General features: G+C 39.3%; 2 protein-coding genes across 2 annotated transcripts; one reads left to right on the forward strand and one right to left on the reverse strand.

Moving 5' to 3' along the window:
- Window positions 1-207: 207 nt before the first annotated feature.
- On the forward strand, window positions 208-14,378 carry slc22a31 (solute carrier family 22 member 31; the record flags this gene model as incomplete). Its single annotated transcript, XM_079217595.1, has 9 exons — window positions 208-600; window positions 4,175-4,278; window positions 6,044-6,198; window positions 10,046-10,214; window positions 10,733-10,878; window positions 12,613-12,721; window positions 12,856-13,070; window positions 13,429-13,540; window positions 13,934-14,378. The coding sequence occupies exons 1-9, from the start codon at window positions 211-213 to the stop codon at window positions 14,376-14,378; spliced, it is 1,845 nt and encodes a 614-aa protein (XP_079073721.1). The 5' UTR covers window positions 208-210.
- Window positions 14,379-16,363: 1,985 nt separating this feature from the next.
- dpep1 (dipeptidase 1) lies at window positions 16,364-22,064 on the reverse strand. Its single transcript, XM_079217378.1, has 10 exons — window positions 21,807-22,064; window positions 21,442-21,568; window positions 20,087-20,219; window positions 19,822-19,972; window positions 18,998-19,067; window positions 18,340-18,516; window positions 17,997-18,081; window positions 17,803-17,878; window positions 17,541-17,676; window positions 16,364-16,564 (listed from the first exon to the last, which is right to left on the reverse strand). The coding sequence occupies exons 1-10, from the start codon at window positions 21,932-21,934 to the stop codon at window positions 16,397-16,399; spliced, it is 1,251 nt and encodes a 416-aa protein (XP_079073504.1). The 5' UTR covers window positions 21,935-22,064; the 3' UTR covers window positions 16,364-16,396.
- Between the last annotated feature and the right edge of the window lie 1,879 nt (window positions 22,065-23,943).

The raw sequence follows: 23,943 nt of genomic DNA on the forward strand, positions 1-23,943 counted from the left end.
TCATACCCGGCACTGCGCGCTGACTTTCCAGAAGTTCGCCACTGAGGCGGCCGAGCAGGTATCTCATTGGTCGATCCCGGGAGGCCACCGCCCCCCTCCTCACCCGCGCGCACCTGCTGCTGCTGCTGCTGAGTCGGGTGGCTTTCCAGCGTGCGCACTCTCTGCGCCGCAGCCACAGAACCGTCTGTTACCGCAAACACTCGTCTCCAAATGGATTACGAGTCGAAGATTGCCCCTCGCACCGGCGGCTTTGGACGCTACAACCGAGGCGTGGTCGTTTTCAGCTGGTTCCCCAACTTCGCGGTCATGCTGAATCTATTCAGCGACGTTTTTTACACCGTCCTCCCGGACTCCTACCACTGCAAACCCGACCCACAGCTTCTGCCCTCCGCTTTCCTCCCCAGCAACTTCTCCAGGCAGGGGTACCTCAACCTCACCATCCCCTGGGTGAACGGCTACGGCCTCAGCCACTGTGAATTATTCAAGTACTCACCAAATGCCTCTGACTTTTCCGAAAAGGTCTCCAGGGAGAGGGTGTCCTGCACCCAGGGGTGGGAGTACGCCAACGCAGCGGGGCTCCAGAGCAACTTTGTCACCGAGGTAAGGGACTGTCCAGTGGCCCGGGGTTCGAGCACTGGGTGAAGTGGAGGACGAAGTCAATTTAAGTGTATGTATCCACATTGTTAGGCTGAAGAGATGCTGCTCACCCACAGCTCTGCATTAAAAAACACGTATGTGTATCCACCCCACCAAAGGAGTTGTGGTTTAGTTACTACTTACACGTGCCACGCTATTTTTATATAGAGCAACAATGTCCTTGGTTGTGTCACTTTCACAACTAATCCATGTTTGTATGGCGTTGCAGATGCTGAACTGGATTTCTTTCAGTTTCCGCTTAGTAAAAGCAGCTTTATCGCCGCAGGAAACATGTGAGGTCTTGAAGACAGTTGTTGAGTCAATATTTGCTGTGGTTGAATAGTTGATGGCCTGAGTCGTTTTCACTCTTGTAGCTGCTATCTGGCACTCTGTTTCCCAGGGTCATACTATACTATAAGTGACCACCAGGCAATGGACACTTGACTATTTCTTAAACTATATAAAATACACATCTGGGATTTGTAATTATAAACTGTAGTGTTAAAACATAGGAAATTGTATTGGGGTTTGCTTTCAACCTCTCTTTTGCCTTTCAGTTTAAGAGATTCCCAAGCTGAATGTAGATCCTCTTTGATCGTTTCTCACATACTTTAGATATGACTGGTGTCTGAACACAGATATTGGGTTTCAATGTGAGTGTGTCCTGTTGTGTAACTGCATGTGTAAATAAGCAGCAGAAAAATGTTTATCTCCTTCTCACTCTGTTCTCCTGCACTTCAGCTATTCAAGGATCCATCCCGGTCTGCAAATATTGATAGCAAGTTCTTACAAAAATATTTGTCAATGTGACCCCGTACATGCGCCATCCCCTCTGTCTCGGTGTAGTATTTTGTAACGCATTAAGACGACATCAGAGTATTTGGCAGAGTCTCTGACTCTAGTTAGAGTGGGGGCTGACGAGCAGAGCAGAGTCATTATGGGTAATTTCCCCTTTTTTCTATTCAGAGTATTGTCATGGCCTTAAGGAAATAGATCCTGGCCGTGAGGAGACTTTTCCTCTCTTTCCCCGGTGACATACTCTGGCGCTGGGAAGTCTGAGGCCTGCATGTTCCTTCCTGAGACCCTGAACGCCTCCTTCACCAACAGCAGCTTCCTCTGCACGTGACGTCATTTGCTGTGACAAAGGAAAACTTTATTAAAGGAAAACATTGCAGTACAATGGTGCTCATCAACTTCCAATATAGGGGCTGGAAGAAACAACAGAAGCACCTTAAAGTACAACAATCTGACACGATGCACTGAAGGTGAAAATGAGGGGTTTATAACCCAGATCTGAGGTGATATTGCCTTCATGTTGGTGAGGATCTGGTTGTGGCCACTCTTCCTCTTTGCTAGAGCCTTTTTCTTTGCTCGAGCCTTTTTCATTAGCTTGGCCTTTTCCAATTCCTGTTTTCTCCCAAGAAAGCAAACTCGTGGCATGTTTGACAGGAGCTGATCCAACCACTCCTCAATTGCCCTAAGCACTCGAGTACAGAATGGGGAAACGAGCGGACTGTCCCACACCTCTTTCTTTTTTATATATTTATGATTTAGTGCACAGAGGTCACTGCTTAAACTTCTGGACATGGGAAAGTTGTGGAAGACTAACGAATGGCTGATCCATTCCAGCAGGCCGGTGGTCATAGAGTTGTCATTGTTCCGTCTTTGACAGTAGGCGGTGCTTCTGGTGTTGCACATGCTGTAAAATAACTGTATTACGTGGCCAGGAGAAATCATAATGACATTGCTAATATGGGAAAATGGCTCTAGCAAAGTTTAGCAGTTCTCACAAGTGGACCCTCACCATCTGGAAAAAATACTTATTATCTGAATGAGCTTAAAACTCTGACGTCTGTGATGGAAATTAGATCTCATTCTGATGTGAGGAGTGCCTTTCTATTATATTATTGTATTCTTCGAGCACATATCCTACTTAGAGATGGGTACTACTATAGTGCCAATATGATACCGTAGTTTCAGTACTTTTTTTTTTTTTATATGAAAACTATTTTTTTATCAAACCTTTTTTAAGTTAAATGTCTTTATTATGATAAATATGATGTAAACACCTTCCGTGCAATTTTACAAGTATACCTCTGAAATTGGGAGGATTTAAATCACAAACCATCAGTCCATACATAGAATATGTAAAAAAAAAAAAAAAAGTATGATCTTAGAAACCATTTAAGCATGTAATACCTTCAAAGTGTGTTGTACCTTGAGGTTTGGTACCCAGACCTAAAAACACTTAAATTGTGCACGCAACTATTTATGTGAGTACTACACACTAGAGCCTCAAAGTTGAAAGGATGGTCCAACGATGAATTAGCATTACACATATTACTTGGTGTTTTTGTTTTTATAAATTTTCATTGAGCACAAACTTTGTATCCTCTGTGTCTGTACTATGGTCACAAAGAGTGCAGCGCGTAGTGGAAGAGCCGAGGGAAAAGAGAGACGGGGTGGAGAAGAGTTCGCTGAAAGGCAGCGACTGGTACCAAACGGGCGTGGAGCTGCTGTCCGGCTCTACTTTGAGCAATACTTTGTTCTAATGTGATAACGGTCAGCAGACATCTTAACTCTATTAGAGACTCCATGATCTACATTCCTGCTTCCTCACAGAAATCTCTGTTTGGGTGGAATTACATTTTATACAGCACATTGGCAAAAAAAAACGTCATGTGCCTTTTAAAGTCTTTTAATATACTAATCATATTTTGAAGATTAGTTGAGTTAACCACATGTTAATCATTGATACACGTCACTAAAAGTTTATTTGGGAAGTGCTTTATATATCCTGGTAATCACAAGTACCCTACTGTAAACATTTTATGCGTGCTACAAGTTTCCCTTAATTCCAGGAAGGCACTGGTTGAAGTCTACAATGTTACTCTGTGCTTTATAACATTATTTTATTGTGAACTGTGTGTAATAATAGTTAAAGGATTACAATATTCCATATTTTTCTTTTGAACAAATATGACAAAAAACAACAATTAATTCATCGTTCTAACAACTTTTGCCTTAATGTCCATTATTTCTAAACGGATCGCCATTGTAGTTGCAAAACTCTATTTTAAACATCTGATATATATTCCTTAATTGCAATGATTCCATAAACAATCTTGCTGCCGCAAATACTCACCAGAGCATCAGGGTATTAATCCACAGCTGAAAATATTACCCAACAAATGCACTATTCACTGTTTGAGTAATGTTTGCGAATTACTTACAAGAAATCATTTTATGAGAATTAAACTATAAATATTGTGACCTGTTTTTAGAGCATTAAGTCAGTGGGAACCAGTAAGTAAAAAACGGTATAATCCTTTTAGATCCAAGGATCCTTTTAATAAGAGAAAAAGAAAGCACACACCTTTTCACTAGTTGGTACATTATGCAAAATGTAATTTATGATGCAAGATTTTTAACCAAAGCTCAGGAAATGTCTTTATTTTCTTTCTTTGGTCAACGTCAATGTTTTCGCTGTGTTTTGGTCTGAGAACGTGTCAATGTACTTCTTTGTCTTTCTTTGCAGTGGAACCTGGTTTGCAGTGACTACTGGAAAATCCCTTTGCAGCATATCTGCTTCATGACTGGATGGATTTTGGGATACATCCTTCTTGGTACATTGTGCGACTGGTAAGTAATAATCATCATTTTGTATGGAACCTAAAGGTGTTAAATATTACTACTTGTATGCCACATGCTATACTCGTACTTGTTTCATGGCTTGTGCACTGAATAGTTGTTGGACATACACTACTAAGAATTTCGTGACATACTCTACTTTGACTTGTTTATGACGCACTATATTATGCATTTTCATTTGACATCCTATAATGACATGCTATACTATGAGTTTTAATCAACATACTATACTATGACTTTTTAACAATTTATTTAAAAATGCTATGACTATTTTCAGCATACTTTGATATGACTTGAAGAACATTTTAGACATGCTATACTATGACTTTGACTATTTTCAGCATACTTTAATATGACTTGAAGAGCTTTTTAGACATGTTATACTATGACTTTTTATTACGTACTATGCTTTAACTTTTCACGCATTTCTTTCAATATAATAATCCAAGTCTTTTGCAATATTATACAAGGACTTCTTTCAACATAGAAACTATAATTTTTTCAACCCATTTTACAATAACTTTTCATGTCTTTTTTTAGACGTATTTTTCTGATACCTTTTTAAGTCTTACTATTATTATACCGTGACTTTTTGACAAACTTTACTATGGCTTTTGTTATTACTTTAGAGTTTGATATTTTACAACTTTTTTTAAACATGCTATGCTATATGGACTATACTATTCCTATTCATTTTATAGACATGCTTTTTATTTTGTATTACGTTTTTAAATTGACTATACTATCATTTTTTTATGACTTTTTTTGACTTGTCCAAAGTCCCACAGCAGAGTTGAGCAGGCCAGGGGCTGGAAGCAGGCTGACAGGAAGTGGGCAAGGCAGGCAGGGGCACAGGTAGAAAACAAAGTCAAGCAGAGTTCACTTTTACTGGAGTCTAGTTCATCCGAGGTGTTCTCACCACATTGACAAAGTGAACCATCTGCCGTCGACTGGAGTGAAGAGCTAGCGTATATTTAGTGTGGGAGTTTGATTAGAGGATTGGTCTCAGGTGTGCGGATTGATTGCATTCGGAAAGAGATGACATGCAGCAGAGAACGAGGACAAACGGGGTTCCAAGCGAGAGATGCAAGGAAAGGGATGAACAAGAAAACACTAGAAATGATGAAGAGAAGTTGTCGCACTATGAAATTAAATATCTTTTTGACATACTAGTCCTAGTTTACTAGGACTTTTGTTCAATATACTATACTATAACTTTTACTTATTTTTTATTTAATTTACTTTTTTATTTAATTTACTATACTATGACTTTCTATATACTATTAGTTTGTAAGACTTATTATACTATGACTTTTAATGTAATGCATTACTGTGACTTTTACGACATAAACTTACTTTCTGTCTGACTTTTTGGATGCTGAGAAATATAACCCAAACGCACAACTCCGCCTACGTAGTTATCCAGCTTGGTAGCTATATGTGCAGTCTTGTTAAGGTACATAAATAAAAGAAGATGTTTGATGATGTTAGGATGTCTCTGTCCTTTTACTATTGTTGTTGCTCTGGTTTACAGTAGCTCACCAGCTGATTAGCTAACATTAAGAAATACAAATGACATTTCTTTGTCATTTTGAAATAAAATAAATGTTCTCAATTTATCCTTGCAACTTGTATTTGTATCACTAATTATATATGAATTTATTTGTAATTGAACACTTCGTAGCTCCCTAATTTCCCTTGTGTGTGTTTTGTGGATGATAAATAAGAGTAATGTGACACTGGTGTGTGTTTTCAGGCTGGGTCGTCGGAGATGTTTCCTCCTCTCCATCAGCCTGTCCAGTCTGATAGGGGTGGCCGTATGTTTATCCAACAGTGTGGCGGTGTTTCTGCTGCTGCGTCTCTCTCAGGGCGCAATGCTCGCCGGGGTGTTCATATCCTCGTATATTGCCAGTGAGTATCCTGCACACGCATTTAAATGTCGTCCAACTTCTCCTGCAGTTAAGTTCCTTTAACCTTATTTGGTCATCGATTTATCCAGAGGATTGAGGAAAATAAACACAGCCACTAGCTCCTTTGTTTATTTTAGAGCGCACTTTTGGATTCTTGGGCGTCGTTCTAAGTTATTTGCTGGCACTGAGTTTATCCAAATGTCATGTTTTTGTTCTATCACATTTCACTGGTATTTGTTAATGTTACATTTTGCTTTACTCTTAAAAACATTAAGATTAGACTGAATGAAAATGCCCAATGCAAACTGGTGAACTATCTTATCCGTCAAAAATAAGAAGGAAAAATGAAGAAAACTCTAAGAAAACTTCCTATCTTTGTATTCCCATCTTATCTTTTTGTCAGGAAACACAAATAACTGAGATAAGACTTTTATCGCTGACGTTTGTTAAGTTAAAAACAAGAACTGAAAGACAATATGACAATAATGTAAATGTCATGTATTTGATACAATTATTTGCCAGACAGGTAATAAATAGTTTTACTTTGGTTTCCAGGCGATAGGAGATGGAAGATTGTATCTCACTGTTATATCACCACAGAGATTAATATTTACCTCTTACCTTTTGTAATACTTGTAAGACTTATTTGTCTACCAAGAATTAATGAGGTTTAGCTACAAAATACAGGATAATAAATTGATAATAAACACACACACACGTACGTATATATATATATATATATATATATATATATGTACACACACATATATGTATGTACACACACGTACGTATATATATATATATATATATATATATATATACGTACGTACGTGTGTATGTGTTTTTTTTTTTTACCATGACATTTGGTGGCTAGCCTCATCATCACTGGTAAAACCAAATGTGATCTTATTTACAGACCTGCAAACTTGTCACCTTTCGGCGAAATTCGTCGTTTTGAAATCAAAATATGTCATCCACGTGAATCGTGTAGATCCGAAGAGTTTTGGTTTTGGTTTTTGGAAAAAAGCTGATCGCAAATAGAACATCTTTCTTTGTATCGAGTCTTGGCCAATCAGCGTTAAGATGTCTACAGCGACTTAATTTCCCTCCCACCAGTTTTTTAATGGCAAGCTAGTCAGCTTGCTATCACGTTAGCTAACGTTGTTGGGAGAGACCACAAGTGCGATTACTGGCAGCGGCGAGTCCGTGGCAGCGTGTGGCGTGAGACAGGAGCCAGGAGAGCGGCGAGTCAGCGGCACTGGCGGTTCTACCTACCGACACCTGATTACATAGGAGAGGACAAGTTTAGATTTTATCCAACTTGTATTTTAATTAAAAAAAACAAGTGGCCGAAATGAGTTTCCTCCGGAGGGTGGCCGCGCTCCTGTTTGTATTTAAGGGTTTAAGATATACGTGTAGAAAAAAAGTGTATCCTCCAGTTAATTCTAATCTATATTGTTATGCGGTTATAATCGCTGTCACAGAGTGTTTATCTTAGACGAACAGTGACGTCTCCTCAAAGTAAAGTGGTATAACAGTATGACATAATATGGTCAAATAAAATAAAAAGGCTGGTACATTATACATATTATGGGATATAAGTGTAATATTATGAAGTGAAATGTAGTAGTAGCAAAACAATATTCAGTATAGTACAGCAGTATTGCATATTGTAAGTATTAAGTCTACAAAATTCATTTTATTTATATATATATATACTACTGTTCAAAAGTTTGTGGTCACATAGAAATGTCCTTATTTTTCAAAGAAAAGCACAGTTTTTTTCAATGAAGATAACATTATATTAATTCGAAATACATTGTTAATGTGGTAAATGACTATTCTAGGTGGAAACGTCTGGTTTTTATTGAAATGTCTACATAGGTGTATAGAGGCCCATTTCCAGCAACTATCACTCCAGTGTTCTAATGGTACATTGTGTTTGCTCATTGCATAAAAGACTAATGGATGATTAGAAAACCCTTGTGCAATTATGTTAGCACAGCTGAACACAGTTATGCTGGTGAGAGAAGCTATAAAACTGACCTTCCTTTGAGCTAGTTGAGTATCTGAGGCATCACATTTGTGGGTTTGATTATACTCAAAAATGCCCAAACTAAGCCATTATTTTATTCTTATTCAAGAAAATTAAAACAAATACTTTTGTGAGGAGACTGAATTGTTTGACAAAAAACATTACAGTTCAGTCCAGTGAACACTCTTGAGATGGTTTCATAGTACAAATACATATTCAATGATTTGAATGCCTTGGCACATTGCATCAGAATTAGATCATTTTCACGATCACACACATTGTTTAACTTCTTTCCCTAAATGCAATGTACAAAGGACCTACTAACAACTGCAAACAATTAGAATTTTATAATTAAAACAAACATTCTGGCAATTAAAAGTCACAATTCGACATGCATCGCTGCACATATTATATCAATTCCTGGTAGAAGAAAACAGTTGTCGTATGTTCACTGATATCTAATATTTACTGTATAGAAATAGTATATTTTACAGAATTGGGACACAATAGTTCTCTAGTTTGAGTCATGACCATTACTGTAAGCTAAGTGTTGACTTGCTCTCTTAAAATGAAAGATATGGGCTTACCTTATTGCTCCAGGTGGGCATTTGTATGACGGACTAGCAGAGCTGTGGGGGAACGTGTGTTGTGCAACAAGCACAACACACGTTCCCCCACAGCTCTGCCTCCTGTCAGTCAATAAGACTGACAGGAGGCAGCTGGTTGGTTGTTTCACTCAGCATGACGTTTTCTATGATGAGAGATATCTCATCTCTGCCTGGTAGGGATACATAGTGTCTCAAATACAGTGTGTTTCCTTTCTGGAACTGTCTAGAACAAGAGTGAAGCGGCATGTAAACGTAATAACATTAGCGTTTGTAGAAACTGCACATTCCTGCGTGGGAGCTGGTCGTACTAGGTAGTGGCCTCATCTGAAACACGAACATTCTTCTGTGAATTCCTGCGAGGTCAGGGCTAGATTGAGTCCAGATTTTGTTTTTATAGATTATTTTGATGCTGGGATGGGCGGGATGAGGGCCTGAGGAAAAACGATTCTTAGCGATGTCCTGCCTGTTCTGCTCCTCCACAGAGAGGAGAAAACAATGGCAGGACAGAACTAAAGGCAAGGAAGTGAGCAGGAAGTGAACTGCTCACTTTCCTTCTTTCTCCCCCTCACAGGGAGGAAATGTGGAAAGAGAATCAGGTCTGGGGGGGAATGAGGTTAAAGTTCAACAGAGACTCACACAGCTTGACACCTTTCCAAACTAGTTTACATCATTACTCAAGGTTAAAGACTACTTTATCTCTTAGTAGCTTTATCTGGCTTGTTGTTAAAGCGTTTTCTTTCTATGCAGTATTTTGCTTGGCTATGAACTAGCAAACAGAATGGTAGATTCCATGTTTAGTTTATTAAGATCCCCAACAACAACAACAACAACAGAGGCTACACTTCCTTGGGTCCACATTATGTATCTACAATACTTCAATCAAACTATTGTAGTATCTAGTACAACAGATAGCTCTACATCATTTCAGATAGGTTTATCAACTGTTATAGTTCTAAAGAAATCAATAAGGAAAACACCTCTAATTACAAATAAATACAGTCGGATAGCTTTTTAGGAGCTTGCAGGAGAAAAAAACAACAGGAACTTGTATAGCAACTCCTTGAGAGAATAAGTACAAGGGGGGAAATAAAGTAGCTTTATGTGGCAAGGGGTCTGTGTTCTGACAGGAGAGGTATTTGTTTTGCTTCAGCTGTGTTTTGATGTTCTGTCTTTCCTCTCTTTCTCTGTTCCCATCGCTCACTTAGGGCTGGAGCTTTGTGATCCTCCCCATCGTCTCATGGTTGCCATGATCAGCGGCTTCTTTGCCATTTTCGCAGAGCTCCTGTTGCCGGGCATCGCTGTTCTGTGCCGCGACTGGCCCGTTCTCCAGGCTGTTGCCACTTTGCCTCTGCTCCTGCTGCTGTCCTATTGGTGGTGAGTCAGGTTTCACTATTTGGGATGCGTAGGTGGGTACACCATGTGTATATTTGGTGAAGTATTAAGGGAAGTGTATTATTTTATCCTGGTACTCCGTGTACCAGTCTGCAGTTTGGAATTTTTCCTTGTGCCAAGCCCACACATTTTAAAAACCATACCTGAATTCACAATTAACCACGTTTTTAAATACGATCCTACTTGGGAAAATGATTTTGACCACCACTCAGAGTTAGCTGAGTCTAGTTATTTATTCAGGAAGTCACATTGAGACCAATTTTTATTTTCGTGACCTGAGTACAAACATCCTAACAAGACAGTTGAGTCACACAAAGCAGTGTCTGGTGTCTGACCTTCAAGGAGGTTAAATCTCAGCACCTTGAATAGCGTTGTATGCTGATGCCTTGTAGCAGTCGGGGATATACATTTTCTTTGTTGCCAAAACAAATAAATCACCTGTTTGTGTCAATGTTACAGAGTGTCTGAGCTTTGTATGATTACAGAGTGGTTTTCCTCAGCTGTGCGTCCGTGTTTCCTGAGTCTCCTCGCTGGCTGCTGGCCACAGCTCAGATCCTCCAGGCGAAGAGGAGCCTCCAGGAATTCTCCACCAGGAACGGTGTTTGTCTGCGCAATGAAATCTACCCTGGTGAAACCCTGCTGTCAGGTACACACACACAAAAACTGGTCTAAAAGTTTTCTATTTCATGATAAAAGTTTAAAACAACTCATGTAATAAACCATTAAAATATTGGGGAAACGGACAACAAACCATTTATCATTATCCTGATGTGTCACATTACCCAGAGCATGTGTGAGATGTCTCTTTTCATTCATGTTTCTGCACCAGAAAGACTCAACCTTTCCTGTACTACCCGATCTGTTTTAGTCACTCACGACGTATGTCTTACAAACTCACAAAACAGACTAGCAAAGCAATAACTGGTTTTCTTTTTTCATAATGTGAAAAATCCATCCAACTTGTACGACACAAATTATTTCGGCAGAATGCCAACCTAAATATTGTTGATATCCTTGATTTCATCAGAGTCCCTTTTAGTAACTATTCCCACATGATTCCAAATTGGCTTAAAATACCAATTATGTTTTACTACCAATTATTTTATATTTAAGTACGACAGTCCAAACCCCAAAGTCATCCAGTTAACAAATCCAAAGCAGAGAATCCTCACAACGTAAAAGCTTTTCAAGGCATTTGTGCTAGAAAAATGACAAACGATGAATCGATCTTCAACTTTAAGTTTTCCCAACATGTTTTGCCCTTACTGCTCTAGGCTGTACCAGATGCAGTATAACTGCTAAACTTGACTGATCATGATTTACCACACGTTATATTTAGTAATTTATCAAATCCATCTGTTGTGGAGATTGTGTCTGATTGACTTGGATGCAGTAGTAATATAACCTGCTTGAAATTACATTATTGCATAAACATTCTGCTGAATGCAAGTTTAAGAGTGAGGAATCTATGCTACATCTTTTTTTATGGCATACTAGGCTATGACCTTTTTTACATTTTGAACGACTTTATGACATGGTATACAGATGTCATAACAATATTATTGTATAGTATGCCCTAAAAATATGTTTTTATGACATACTATAATGTAACTTTTTAAGATATGTTTTACTTTGGGGATTTTTTCATGACACATGGTATTCTAAAATAGGATTTAATTTATGACATACTCTAAATGTTAAGGTACACTTTACTGTGCCGATTTTATGGCATAACGTTTCTTGACACTTTGTGGCATACTATTCTATGAATTTGCAAAAAAGTGAGAGGAATTACAGCATGGAGAGCAAGGGACCCTTCTAGCTGTCTGAGACCGTTTTCCCTGGTTTAACAAAAGTAGCACTACACACCTTGACCATGTACTTGCAGCTGTGAGCCTGCTTTCTCCTGAATGAACATGCTTTCAGCAAACCAGTGAGCACCTCAAATGTGCATGACAAGGGCCAGCCAGCCGTGTGGAGAAATCCAATGAAGGGAATCTCCCCTGAACAAGCATAAACATTCACTTGTACTCAAGGATGGACTGATTAGATTTTAGTGGTCAAAGATCTCTCTGACCTCACAAAAGAAATTGTCAGCCATGATTTATGCTAATTTTCCCAATTTCACACACGTGTCTATTAGAAAAGATGATAAGTGGTGACTGGTTGGACTGACAACAATTAAACTGCAACTTGACTGGTTGGCAGAGGCTTACATGTATAACTGCAAGGTGGTAGTTCTAGTTTAATCCATATGTTGACTCGATGTCGATTAGCATATAACAATTGCAGCCACTAGTTAAATGTGTTTTTACCCCTGAATTCCACTATGTGGATATGTTGAATTACTTAATTTTCCCCCCTTTTATTCGGCTCATAGAGATAGATTCCGCATACGGAGAAGTCTGTCGGCCAGCGTACCTTTCAGTTCTGGAGCTGCGTCAGACTCGTGTTATCTGGAAGAACTGTCTCATCCTGAGCTTCACGCTGTGAGTTTTTATGCTCAGTCTGAAAAAGTAAAGTCCCCCTGACTTGTCCATGAGATGCAGGCCTTCCATTTCATGATGCAAGTAACATCTTGGGCTTCACAGTGAATGTTACATGTCTCTTATCTCCCCTTCAGGTTCATTGGAACAGGGATCCAGTACTGTTTCACCAGAAACCTGCACAGTTATTCCTCCAACTTCTACTTTAGCTACTTCCTCCGAGTGACAACTGGAGCTCTGGCCTGCATCTTCATCTGCTTGTCTGTCAATCACTTTGGTCGGCGTGGTATGCTTCTGCTCTCTGCCATCATCACTGGACTGTCATCGCTGCTGCTGTTGGCCCTCACTCAGTGTAAATTACATCCTCACCTCTTGTTTACGTTAGCTTTGTTTTAATTTAAATAACATTTCCCTTTTGATAAATAGATGGAATTAACTTGACAAATAAATGTTTTTCATGAAAGACAGCTGACTACTTTAAAGAATTGAGGAATCACTGGAATCACTGACATTATTTTGTTGCTTGAAGTTAAACCAGTATTGCAATCAACTCAACACATTTCTTGACTCCCCCATGCTTTTGAAAAATTCTTGAAGCCACGCTATTCACATGACAAGTGTGAAGGCTTGGGTGATGTCAGATTATTTTAGCTGTAAATTGTGCAGTTATAATTTTTGCACATTAGTCTGTTGTTCTTTGTATGTGTCAGATCTGCATGGAGGCCTGGTGTTGGTGCTCTCTGTCGTGGGTCTACTGTTCTCTCAAGCTCTCGCCATGCTCAGTGCGTTCTTTGCCAGTGAGGTGATGCCGACCGTGGTTCGGTAAGTGTCTGTCTGACAAAAGTGATGAGGCTGTTGATGCAACAATTCCCATGAAAAGAAGTATTGCCTGTGTTGCTGAAGCCTGATGGAGCTTATGTTTAATATGTATTAGTCCACTTCTAAAATAGTCCCGTTCAAATGCAAAATTAATCCTGTTTGAGTATCATTTGCTAAAAACTACAGTGCCCAAATGATTCAGAAACAGTTGTAGTAACACACAGGTGTGGGCTTGAGTCCTACAGACAGTGTAGGAAAGTTGGCAAGTATAGAGATACAGAAAAATGTCAACACAATATACAAAGTATTGTTTGATTATTCCACCTTGGGGTCTCCCTTGTTGATTTTTGTTCTCCTTTTCCTGCTCCTCTTCCCTCTCTTTCATCTCTCTGCCAGAGGTGGTTGCCTTGGCCTGGTGCTGGCAGCTGGTTGTGTTGGCATGGCCGCCTCCTCGTTGATGGAGCTCCAGAATAACAGTGGCTACTTTCTCCACCATGTTGTCTTCGCTTCCTTCGCGGTCCTCTCTGTTCTCTGCATAATGCTCCTGCCGGAAAGCAAACGCAAGCCGCTCCCGGACTCCCTGAAGGAAGGAGAGAACCAACGCCGGCCTGCTCTCTTCCTGTCCCGGCCCGACAGGGACAATTTGCCGTTACTCTGCGCACGGCCACCTTTATCAGAGTACAACCCTGATAACTATTCCCGTTTGGTCTCTGCTACCAGGAGGATGTTGACTAAAGATACCTTGCCTTATAAGATCGCTGTGCCAACTCATTCCCCTCTGCTGTCAGACAGTGAAACACATGGACAAGAGAATGAGACACTGAGAGAGGTCATGTCTTAACTCTGTTGATGGAGCCTCCTCTATACAGACTTGAATTATCCGTCCTCCTTCTTCTCGACATACCTCGACAGACAGTTTACCATCGTCCTTCATTTAATTATTTTCCAAGTAATTGGTTGGTCATAACTAACCTGAAGAACTGACCTGGGATTGGATGGCGCGATGGCTCCAAGTCTATCAATTTTCAGTCTCCTCTTGATGCGTTTTCCAATTGATGCCATGACTGCTGTATCACTTACTCATGTCATAATGCACTCAAACAGTGGCCTTCTTTAGCTAAGGTGAGGGTTTGAACTGTAACATAGGTTCTTATTTGATAAATTTCCTTAAACATGCTTAAGCCAATACAGTTGAGGTCACACTGCTTGCTGTGTAGAGGCATTTAAACTGAATAGTCAGACACTTCACCAGAGAAGCTTGCTCAATCGTGCGGATGCTGTAGATCATGTGAGCTGCTGTCCTTTGTCCATTTATTAGCTACTCATGCACTTTCCATTAAGTCTGATTCAGCAGCAGTGTCTCCGTGCTGAGGGGATCCACAGCACACACAAAACTAGTTCACACTGTCTTTGTGGAGTCTTGTTATACTTGTGAAGCACACAAGAGGGCGCTTCTTAATGAAGCACTGGTCATTGCATATGAAGACTGAGTCAAAGGATATTCCTCTGGCACAATGCTTCCTCGTGCCACTACCAAACCTTGTCAAACTATTTCACTTCGGAGAATTTGGATGGTCTATGCGGGAAAATAACACCAGATATCAGCCAGTGAATTCTGTCTGTGACTGACAGGTTTGTTTATTCTATATACTACTTTGTTACAAACTATGATTTAAAGGTGCTATTTTTGCATTAAGTTTCTCTTTTTTAAGTAGCCAATACAAATGTAAACACTGTAACTGGCAGACAAAAAGTGAACCCCGTCTTTGTCTAGTAATGATTGTCCTCAACTGCATTGGCCAAAAAGTGTGAGCAGTGTGGTCTAAATGCCTCAGAATTCTGCAGGACCAACCTTAACTGAAGTGCATTTAATATTTAATAACTGCCTCAGAGTTTGTTTTTTTTAAACAGTTTTTTTCTGTATTTAATATATCATGTTTAACAGTGATGCCATTCTGCCAGTTAATGCCATAACATCTTGTGAAGAGAAACTAGTTCTTTGAAGACTAGTTCGTTACTGAGAGGATGATGAAACTGTCATGGCTTCCATAAATAGTAAGAGAAAAACACACCACTGGTTCGATCTATAGAAGATTGAATTGTGTAATGGTTAACTAAATGTGCTAAAGATGCTTTTGTATGAACTAAAGCTCCTCCAGTTGATCAGAGAAAATCATGTGCATGTTTTTTTTTTATGTTAACTCTTTTCATAGACTGTTATCCTGTCATTGTCCTTACCAATTGAAAACCTTAGTGACACAAATATTGCCTTGTTGGTATCTTAACCTTCAAGTCACCAAGCTAAGTCAAGTCAAATGTTCCGCCCAACCTAATGTGTAAATTAAATTCAAAACATGCAAATCACCAAAACTTTGTTGAGACGTTTCATGTCTCCTTAGTTGTTACCCTCGCAGACCACTAGATGGAGCTATGCACTGTACTACCTCCTGTGAAAATGTCAGTATGCGGATGTTGAGGAATAATTGTCTGTATTCAGATTACAATGGTGTGTCTTAGTCCGTATGTCATTGTCATCACACACTAGCATTTGCGCAGAGCAGTCTCTATCTGACGGTGTTATGGTGCGATAAAACAGCCAGATGAGACCAATAAACTTAACTTGGTCCGACATTATAATCACTGTGCTGCTGTCTTTTTTTTTCCCTAATAACTGTTAAACTGTTGGTCAGTTTTTTGATCAATTGTAGTAAAACTAACCTGCATAAAACCTGATTCTGTCAGCGCACAGAGGATATGTGGAAAACATCCCAACATTTAAATCATTCTTTATTAGTGTTCGCAGACACATTATTACCGTACATACCATCAGATGTAGTGATGAGCAGCTTATGAAACTGTTCATATGATAAGAGCCTGGAGAGACAATGTGAGCACGAGGGCCAGTGTGCCGAGTGAGTGCACGGCTCCAGCATTGCTGTAACCGTAGTTTGTCCTGCACGGGGTCTTCACCTCATTAAACGGAATAGGAACATCATCTGGACTCTTGCCTTTGAGACCGTCACGGACCTGAAGCACACAAAGATAAGACCGTCAGTAGACAGAGAGGCAGTATGACAGGTGTGTGTGTGCGACGACTCACAGGGTCCACCTGCGACCACAGCGCCTCGTCCTTCATGATAAAAAGTGCCAATTCTATTTGCCGGTACTTTTCTGATTCCCATCTGTATTTAAGCTGCAGGTTTCTGAATAGAAATCCAAACCTTTTTTTTGAATGCACCTATGACTACACCTACGAATCATATTACTGCTTTTGACTGATCAGCCCTTCATTGTTGTGGCCACCAGATACTAAAAATACAAGATGAATATAATGGATTGTTAAAAGTGAGATTTGTGCCATGTCTTGTAATTTATAGGATAAATTGGGCATGTCAACATGAGTGAGTGTACTCGCACATGTTCAGTTTTTATGAGGAAACAAAGCTTTGCACAATTAGAAAATAATCAGTACTCATAATGCACGGAAATGGCCTATCACAGTGGAGTATTATCATTATTGATGCATTAATGTGTACGTGGCATTTTACTGTTGTAGTTGGTCGAGGTGGAGTTCATTTTATTACAATCGTATATCGTGTAGTTTATTCTACAGTAGCCCCTCATATTATATACAATCATCATAGGTTTTATATGTAAAATCCTAATATGTCAAGTGAATTTAGTGCAGTAAAAAATTACAATATTTCTTTCTGAAATGTGATGGGATAAAAGTAGAAAGTAGCATACAATTAAAGTACTTAGTTACATTCCACCACTGGCTGCTTTGCTTTGATGAACAGACAACTGGATTACTTTTGACATGGAAGAAACATCTTGAATATCATGATTACTTGGATCTTGAAGAGTAAAAGTGTACTCCAGGGTTTGGCAGTAAACCATGCACAATATTATTGACCAAAAGCATATAGCTGTCTACTTTACTTAAATGTGTAGGCGCCAAGCCCAAATCCAGATAACCCTGACGTGTGTTTGTGTGTCTCACTTTCTCAGCCCCGCTGAGGACTCTGAGCAGGTTGTTTCCAAGAGCAGCTTTGGTCTCCTCATCAGTCCATCCTCTCCTCAACAGTTCAGCCACCACGTTGGGCACCTTGGACACATCTTCCAGACCTTCTGGTAGTCTGAGAGGATGACATGCAAAGAAATACAGTTCATTGATTGTTGTCTTTCACTTATTCCACTTATCTTCCCCAGTGTTGCGACCAGAATCCAATGTTTATGTTAAAGTTTGAACTTTTTGAACTCGCCTTGTAACACCGTCGTAATCTCCACCAAAACCAACGATGTCCGCCCCGGCCACTTTCTTTATATGGTCAAAGTGATCTATGATGAAAGCAAGAAACATGGAGATAAATGGGATGGTCACAAGGTTGTTTTGTTTCTCATATAAAAGATACATGTTAATATTTAACCCGGTTTATGATTATAACAGTAATTTTACCAGCAACATTTGAGATGTTAGCAGTCTTGTTGCAGGTCACATAATCATTGTAGAAGTTCACCATGACTATTCCTCCTTTGGCTTTCTGGAGAGACAGACAGGATGTTACATGACAGTAAAACTGCTTTTAACCCTCTTGTTGTTTCCTGGTTTATTGCCTTTGTATTTTTATACTCTACTACATTTATTTGAAAACTGTAGTTAGCAGTTAGGTTTGAGATTAAAGTTGTTCATAAACATATGATAAGCTTATAATACCGTATTTTGTATATCCCAACCGTTTTGTCTTGTGAGCCTTTACAAAAAAAGTGTCTAGTTGGGACTCCTCGCTAGTAAAACTCACCACTCTAATGAGAACATCATCTGGGACGTTCCTCTTGTGTGGACAGATGCTGTAGGCGGAGGAGTGGCTGAAGATGACCGGCGCCTCGGACATGTCCAGCACCTGGTTCATCACTGCCTCAGTCACATGAGCCAGGTCGATCAGCATCCCCAGGCGGTTCATTTCCACTATTAGTTGCTGTTGTAAGCAGGAACAAGGATTATTTAAAAAATAAAATATATAAAACTTGCTAAAATCCTTATTTATTTAGTTTCTAATGTCCCTAGTTTTCCGCTTCATGAAATAACGGTAAGTATTGTTTAAGAAATGCACTGCTTAATAATGTTTTCACTCTCTGTTTTGACATCAACAGCATCAAAAAACCTGATTTTGTTCAATGCTGCAGGACTGTTTATCTAACTAGTTGGATGAACACTATAAAATGGAAGATACAAATATATGTACATATAGATATGAGTAGATTAGTTGTATTGTATGCAATATATTTGGTTGCTAAAACACAGTTGTGCTAGAACATTTTAATTGTGTATGCTGACATTTTATTTTTTACACATACAGTAAAGTTTATTGTGCTAGTAATAAACTCAAACTGGAAGAGACATGTGTAACTTATTACACTTTTAAAGCATAATTTGCCCATCCCTGTTCGTTCACTGACCTTGCCAAATGGAGACAAGCCATTATGTTGCGATGGCTCTGATCCTGTGTCAACAAGCCAGTTATCCGCCCTGACGAGACACAAATAGTTACCATACTTAAATACTTTATTCCCAAATAAATTTGGTGATTCAAACACCACATCACTTTGCAATGTGACAACATTAATAGTATATTCCAAAAAAATACATTAAGTACATATTCTCATACAGAACAAATAAGTAAACACTAGTCAGGTGAAAAAAAATACACCGATACGGTTGAATTAGTGTCAATTAGTTGTTTTTTTCCATTTCCTTTTGTATAATAAGGTTTTTCTTCTCCAGTTACACCTGAAGTGATCACGGGATCTGATACTGTGGCCTGGAGAGCTCAACAGCTCTGCAGGAATCCCCTAAACTCCCCACAGCACAGTCTAAACAGACCGTGACGTCTGATGGTAATCCACCACACATACATGACCGAGCCTAGCTAATAGCTGAAAGAGCAAGAGTAAAAAGAGCAACAGTTTATCAATTGTTGCTGTTGTTTTTTAAGTGTGACATTGACATGTATATGTGCTTAGGGCAGTGGTCAAATATAACTAAGTGCATTTATTTGAGGTACTTGTACTTTGGTGTTTTTATTTCATGATAGTTTGTACGTTTGATTTATTTGACTGTTTTACAAATCAATCAAGAAATGAATTATGAATTGTTAATCCAATTATTCAGTAGTTGCAGCCCAATATAAAATAGATTCAATTATCCGCACCTCAGACACACAGTTGCATGGCTTGTGTGACTGTTGTCGAGTGTAAACCTGCTGTGTGCGGCTGGCTCTTACCAGGGTGTGTTGCAGGAATGTGTGAGTGTGAGGTAGCGGACCCCCAGCTGGTACATGGTGCGCAGGGTGCCCAGACTGCTGTCCAGAGAGTGACCCCCCTCCACCCCAATCAAACTGGCTGTCTTGTTCATGCGGAAGGCCTCCATGATGTCTGCGCAGTGCAGACATGAGAGATGAGATGAGATGGGGGATTAAGAGAAAGGTATGCAGAAAGTAGAGGAGGCAGATGTCTCTGAAATGAAATGACTAGTACACCATGTCACACCTTGGCTACTGGTGGCAAACATGAAGGTTTCTGGGTATTTTTGGCACATCCTGTGAACCACATCTATCTGCTCCAGTGTTTGTCTGACAGCATCTTTGTACTGAGTCTCACAGGGAACGTAGGCCGACCAGAACTGAAAGAGGAACAAAACATTAAGTATGAATTATCAGCACTGCTTTGTATCCAGGGAAGGTTTATAGAGTTAGTATGTTCCTCATTGGAACCACATCCCTTGTTATTACTTGAGTGATGATTGATAAGGTAAGCTTTGTTTATATACACAGACACATAGACGCAGTTAAAAGAGCTCACCTGGACAATGGATGGATGAAAATAAGTAAAATGGATATACACACAGCTAGCTCTCAACAATTTCACATAAGACATGCAAAAAAGGCCAGAGAGATACAGAAGAAATCGTAGCCTTGGCTTATTTTAAACAATTACATTTATTATAAAAGGTTTTTGGAATGTGGTGCTTTAAAATTAATATTTTCTTTGCTCCAGTGTGCATAACATTTTGTCAAGGTCAAGGCCCCAGAATCTCTTCTGACATTAAAGATTTTTTCACCTGAATGGTGATAGTGTGGTAGCTTTTAAAAACTTTACTCAGGTGGGCAGGGAGTTCATCAAGACTGGCGTTGAATTAATCTCGTTCTGCATTCTCAGGGTATCACTTGAAGGGATGCACTGATCTGACTTTTCTCACTTCATCCCAATACGATACTAAACTGAGCTGTTGGCTCGCCATGACTGAATGAATGTACTTAACAAAAAAATGTTATTTACTTTTTCTACCTTGGTTGTTTGCTGCAAATCTGGACAGTAAAAACTGTCTATTTTGTCGATGTCCATTTTTGGAAGGAAGAACTCCTTTGGTTTTGGTTCTCTTATGCATAACTTTGTTTTGATGTAGTTTGGATACCAGACAGTCAGGATTCCTCCTAGCATAATGTCGTTTAATGCAACCTCCTGCCGTCATTAACTTGTGTAATGTGGAAACCACAACAACTTAAAAATACCCCAATATAAGACTGACAGTTTTGTAATGTGAGTGACCAATACAGGAATCTGATGCATATGAAAGTCCTATAGTGTGTAAGTGCTATAAAAGTTTCTCCCAATTTAGTTTTATCTAACGTAAAACTTTTAAAGATTTAAGGTAATCGGCAATGTCCTATAATTTTGCATTAAAAGTGAAAATGAGGATGTTGTCATGAAATAATATCTATGGACCATATGTGAAATGTGAAGCCGTTTTGAAGATAATACATTTGACCAAGCGGATATAGAATCACTTGACCTTGAAGGGATAGTTTCCTTTATTTTTCCAGTACATTTTGTTCTCTACATACCTGCGCTCCCAGCCGTCCCTTCTTGATTTTTGGGATGTTGGTGTGTGTCGTTTCCAGAGTGTTAAGATCTACTTTGTTGAGCTCATTGTTAAATTGCTTAAAGAACTGCCATGGTAGGTCGTTATGGCTGAAAGACCAGAAAGTTAAAAGGTCACACCCTCACAGATCCTTTTCTCAAAACTATAATCATCAACAGTGATTTAACAGCAGGGAGGTAAACTTTTGCCCAGATTAGCACTAGAAATTGCTTCCAGAAGTGGGCTTATGCTACAGAACATAATGCTCAAATAGCAAACGATACATCATTAGAACCAAAATGCTGAGCACACTTTACTTTATACAAAACAAAAGACATTTCCACTTACCCGTCGATGAGCGGGGTCTCAGACATCAGCTGCAGAGCTCTGGTCATGTACGGATCCTCAGCCGAGGTGAAGGCACAAGAACTGATCCATAGCGTCAGATATGCAGCTGAGATAACTTCAGAAAGCATTTTTTAAACTTTGACAGACTGTTAAACGCACTGCTCTTCTTTGTCCGGAAACCTTCTTCTGTTAGCCCATTCACAATTCCTTGACCTTTGTTTAACCTCTGAGTAATCCTGATTTTACTAACTGCTGCTTCAACGGGTCGTTTAGTTTTTAGTTTGTTTCTATGCTGATTCGTTTAGATTCTCACTCTGTTTCTGTCCGATTACACGCTTGAAGATCAACTCTGCTGATCGCTCCTCCTTTGACTTGAGCCTGTTTCTCATTACAGTGTCTGCAGTCATAAATGCAGCATAGTAGCTTAAACATTTTTACAATCTCTACAGCTGTTAGACATTGCATGTTGGTTAATGTATAATGTACCTTTTGATTGCTTCTTCCACAGTTCACACAGTGTGCTTTAGACGAAAATATCTCAGTTTAAAATGTGTTGTTCCAGAACTGCTAAGCAGAACCAGCACAGCAGTCTGGAGCACATTAACCATCTTTACGGTGAAGACGAGAGATCGTAAGTTTCATACAAAGTCACACAAACTGTATGTAGAAGAGATTTATTCTGTAGATTCTCACATAAACTGAAACTACAAAAATACAATTTGCTCCACTGATATGATGACCCTGTATGAGAGACCCTGTACCTGTACAATAAGGGTGTATGTGTTGATATGCATATATGTGTTCTTATTCTCAACAAGTTCCAAAGAAAAGACCAAAGGCAGCAATTAATTGATTCAACTAGAAAGTATAATTTGTAAATAGAGCTTCATAGAACATATTCTCATTGACCTGAATTGTTTTCCCAAAAAATATTTAAAAAAATCAATGAGCCACACTGTTACTCTCTCTGACATTTTCCTTCAATACTGTGAACATGGTCAGTTTCTCTTAAGTAAATCACACATCCACCATCTTACCATACACTCTTTACTCCTTTTTAAGAAATGTTAACTTTTAACACTTATTTTATCCGACTTTTTGTTCATGATTGTGAAATGTTTTTTTTTTAATCATAAATGTAAAATGATCTGTGTTCTGTTCTCTTTGACAGCACCTATGGCAATACATCTGTGTTTTTGGATCTCACTGCTCGGACCAGACATATTATTTTCCCTGGTAATGTCTCCCAAGACACCCAGTTCATAATGCTGAAAATGCAAAAGCTTTCATTCAGCGATATATATTGACTTAACAGACATGTATTTAAATGAAAATCTGCGAGATCATATTTTAAATATCATTTTTTTGTTTCTTACTCAAACCCTGGCTGACCTCCAACACTCCTTTGGTCATAATGTAGCATGGTACCATGTTCACGGTAAAAAATAATCACTGTCTTTACCTCTCTGGAATCACATACATCTATCACAGCTCTCTTTATCGAGGGCATCTACCTCTGACCAGTTACAAAAACTATTTCTAGCCCAAATAACACAATTGTATGCTATATGACAAACAACAAACTGCGACCAACAGCTAAAGAGAGAGTCAGCTGTGTTTCTCAGGAGTGGTTATATTAGACAGAGATATTAGGATATAGTTAATATTGGACTGGTAGGACACACACTCACACACACATATATCCACAAATAGTGTGTTTCTGTTTTGTCAGGTATTGCTAGTACAAAAGCAGCTCTCTATATCCTTTACCCCACGCCACACTTTACTATTTTTACTTCTGTTACAATTATTGTTGCCGTTATTGTTGTTGCTCTTGTTATCTAGATTCTGCACTTGATGTGACCACAGAGATCCGAGTGTCTGCTGATGATTGCAGTGGTTTACTGCACTAGATGGAGTTTATCACACACTGCATGCACAAACAAACCAATTCAGAGAAGACCGAAGCCGAAGCCGGAGCCGACGACAGAGGCTGTTACCGCTGACGGCGGAGGCCAAGCGGTCTGAAGACCGAGCCCCTGTGAGACCAGGGCCCTATTTCTCGTACCTGGCTAAACAAAGTCAAGCAAATGTCCTAATCTCCATCTTAAATTAGCGAGATGATCAGGCTATCTGG

The sequence above is a fragment of the Taurulus bubalis genome, assembly GCF_910589615.1.
Source record: "Taurulus bubalis genome assembly, chromosome: 4".
NCBI lineage: Eukaryota > Metazoa > Chordata > Actinopteri > Perciformes > Cottidae > Taurulus > Taurulus bubalis.

What these genes read in the sequence shown, in the direction of transcription:
- dpep1 (XM_079217378.1), bottom strand. Translation starts at nt 21,934, where the DNA reads ATGCTTTCTGAAGTTATCTCAGCTGCATATCTGACGCTATGGATCAGT. An exon ending in GTTTGCCACCAGTAGCCAAG is followed by an intron (nt 19,973 to 20,086) that starts GTGTGACATGGT and finishes TGCACTGCGCAG; the next exon opens with ACATCATGGAGGCCTTCCGC. An exon ending in GATTACGACGGTGTTACAAG is followed by an intron (nt 17,677 to 17,802) that starts GCGAGTTCAAAA and finishes TCATCCTCTCAG; the next exon opens with ACTACCAGAAGGTCTGGAAG.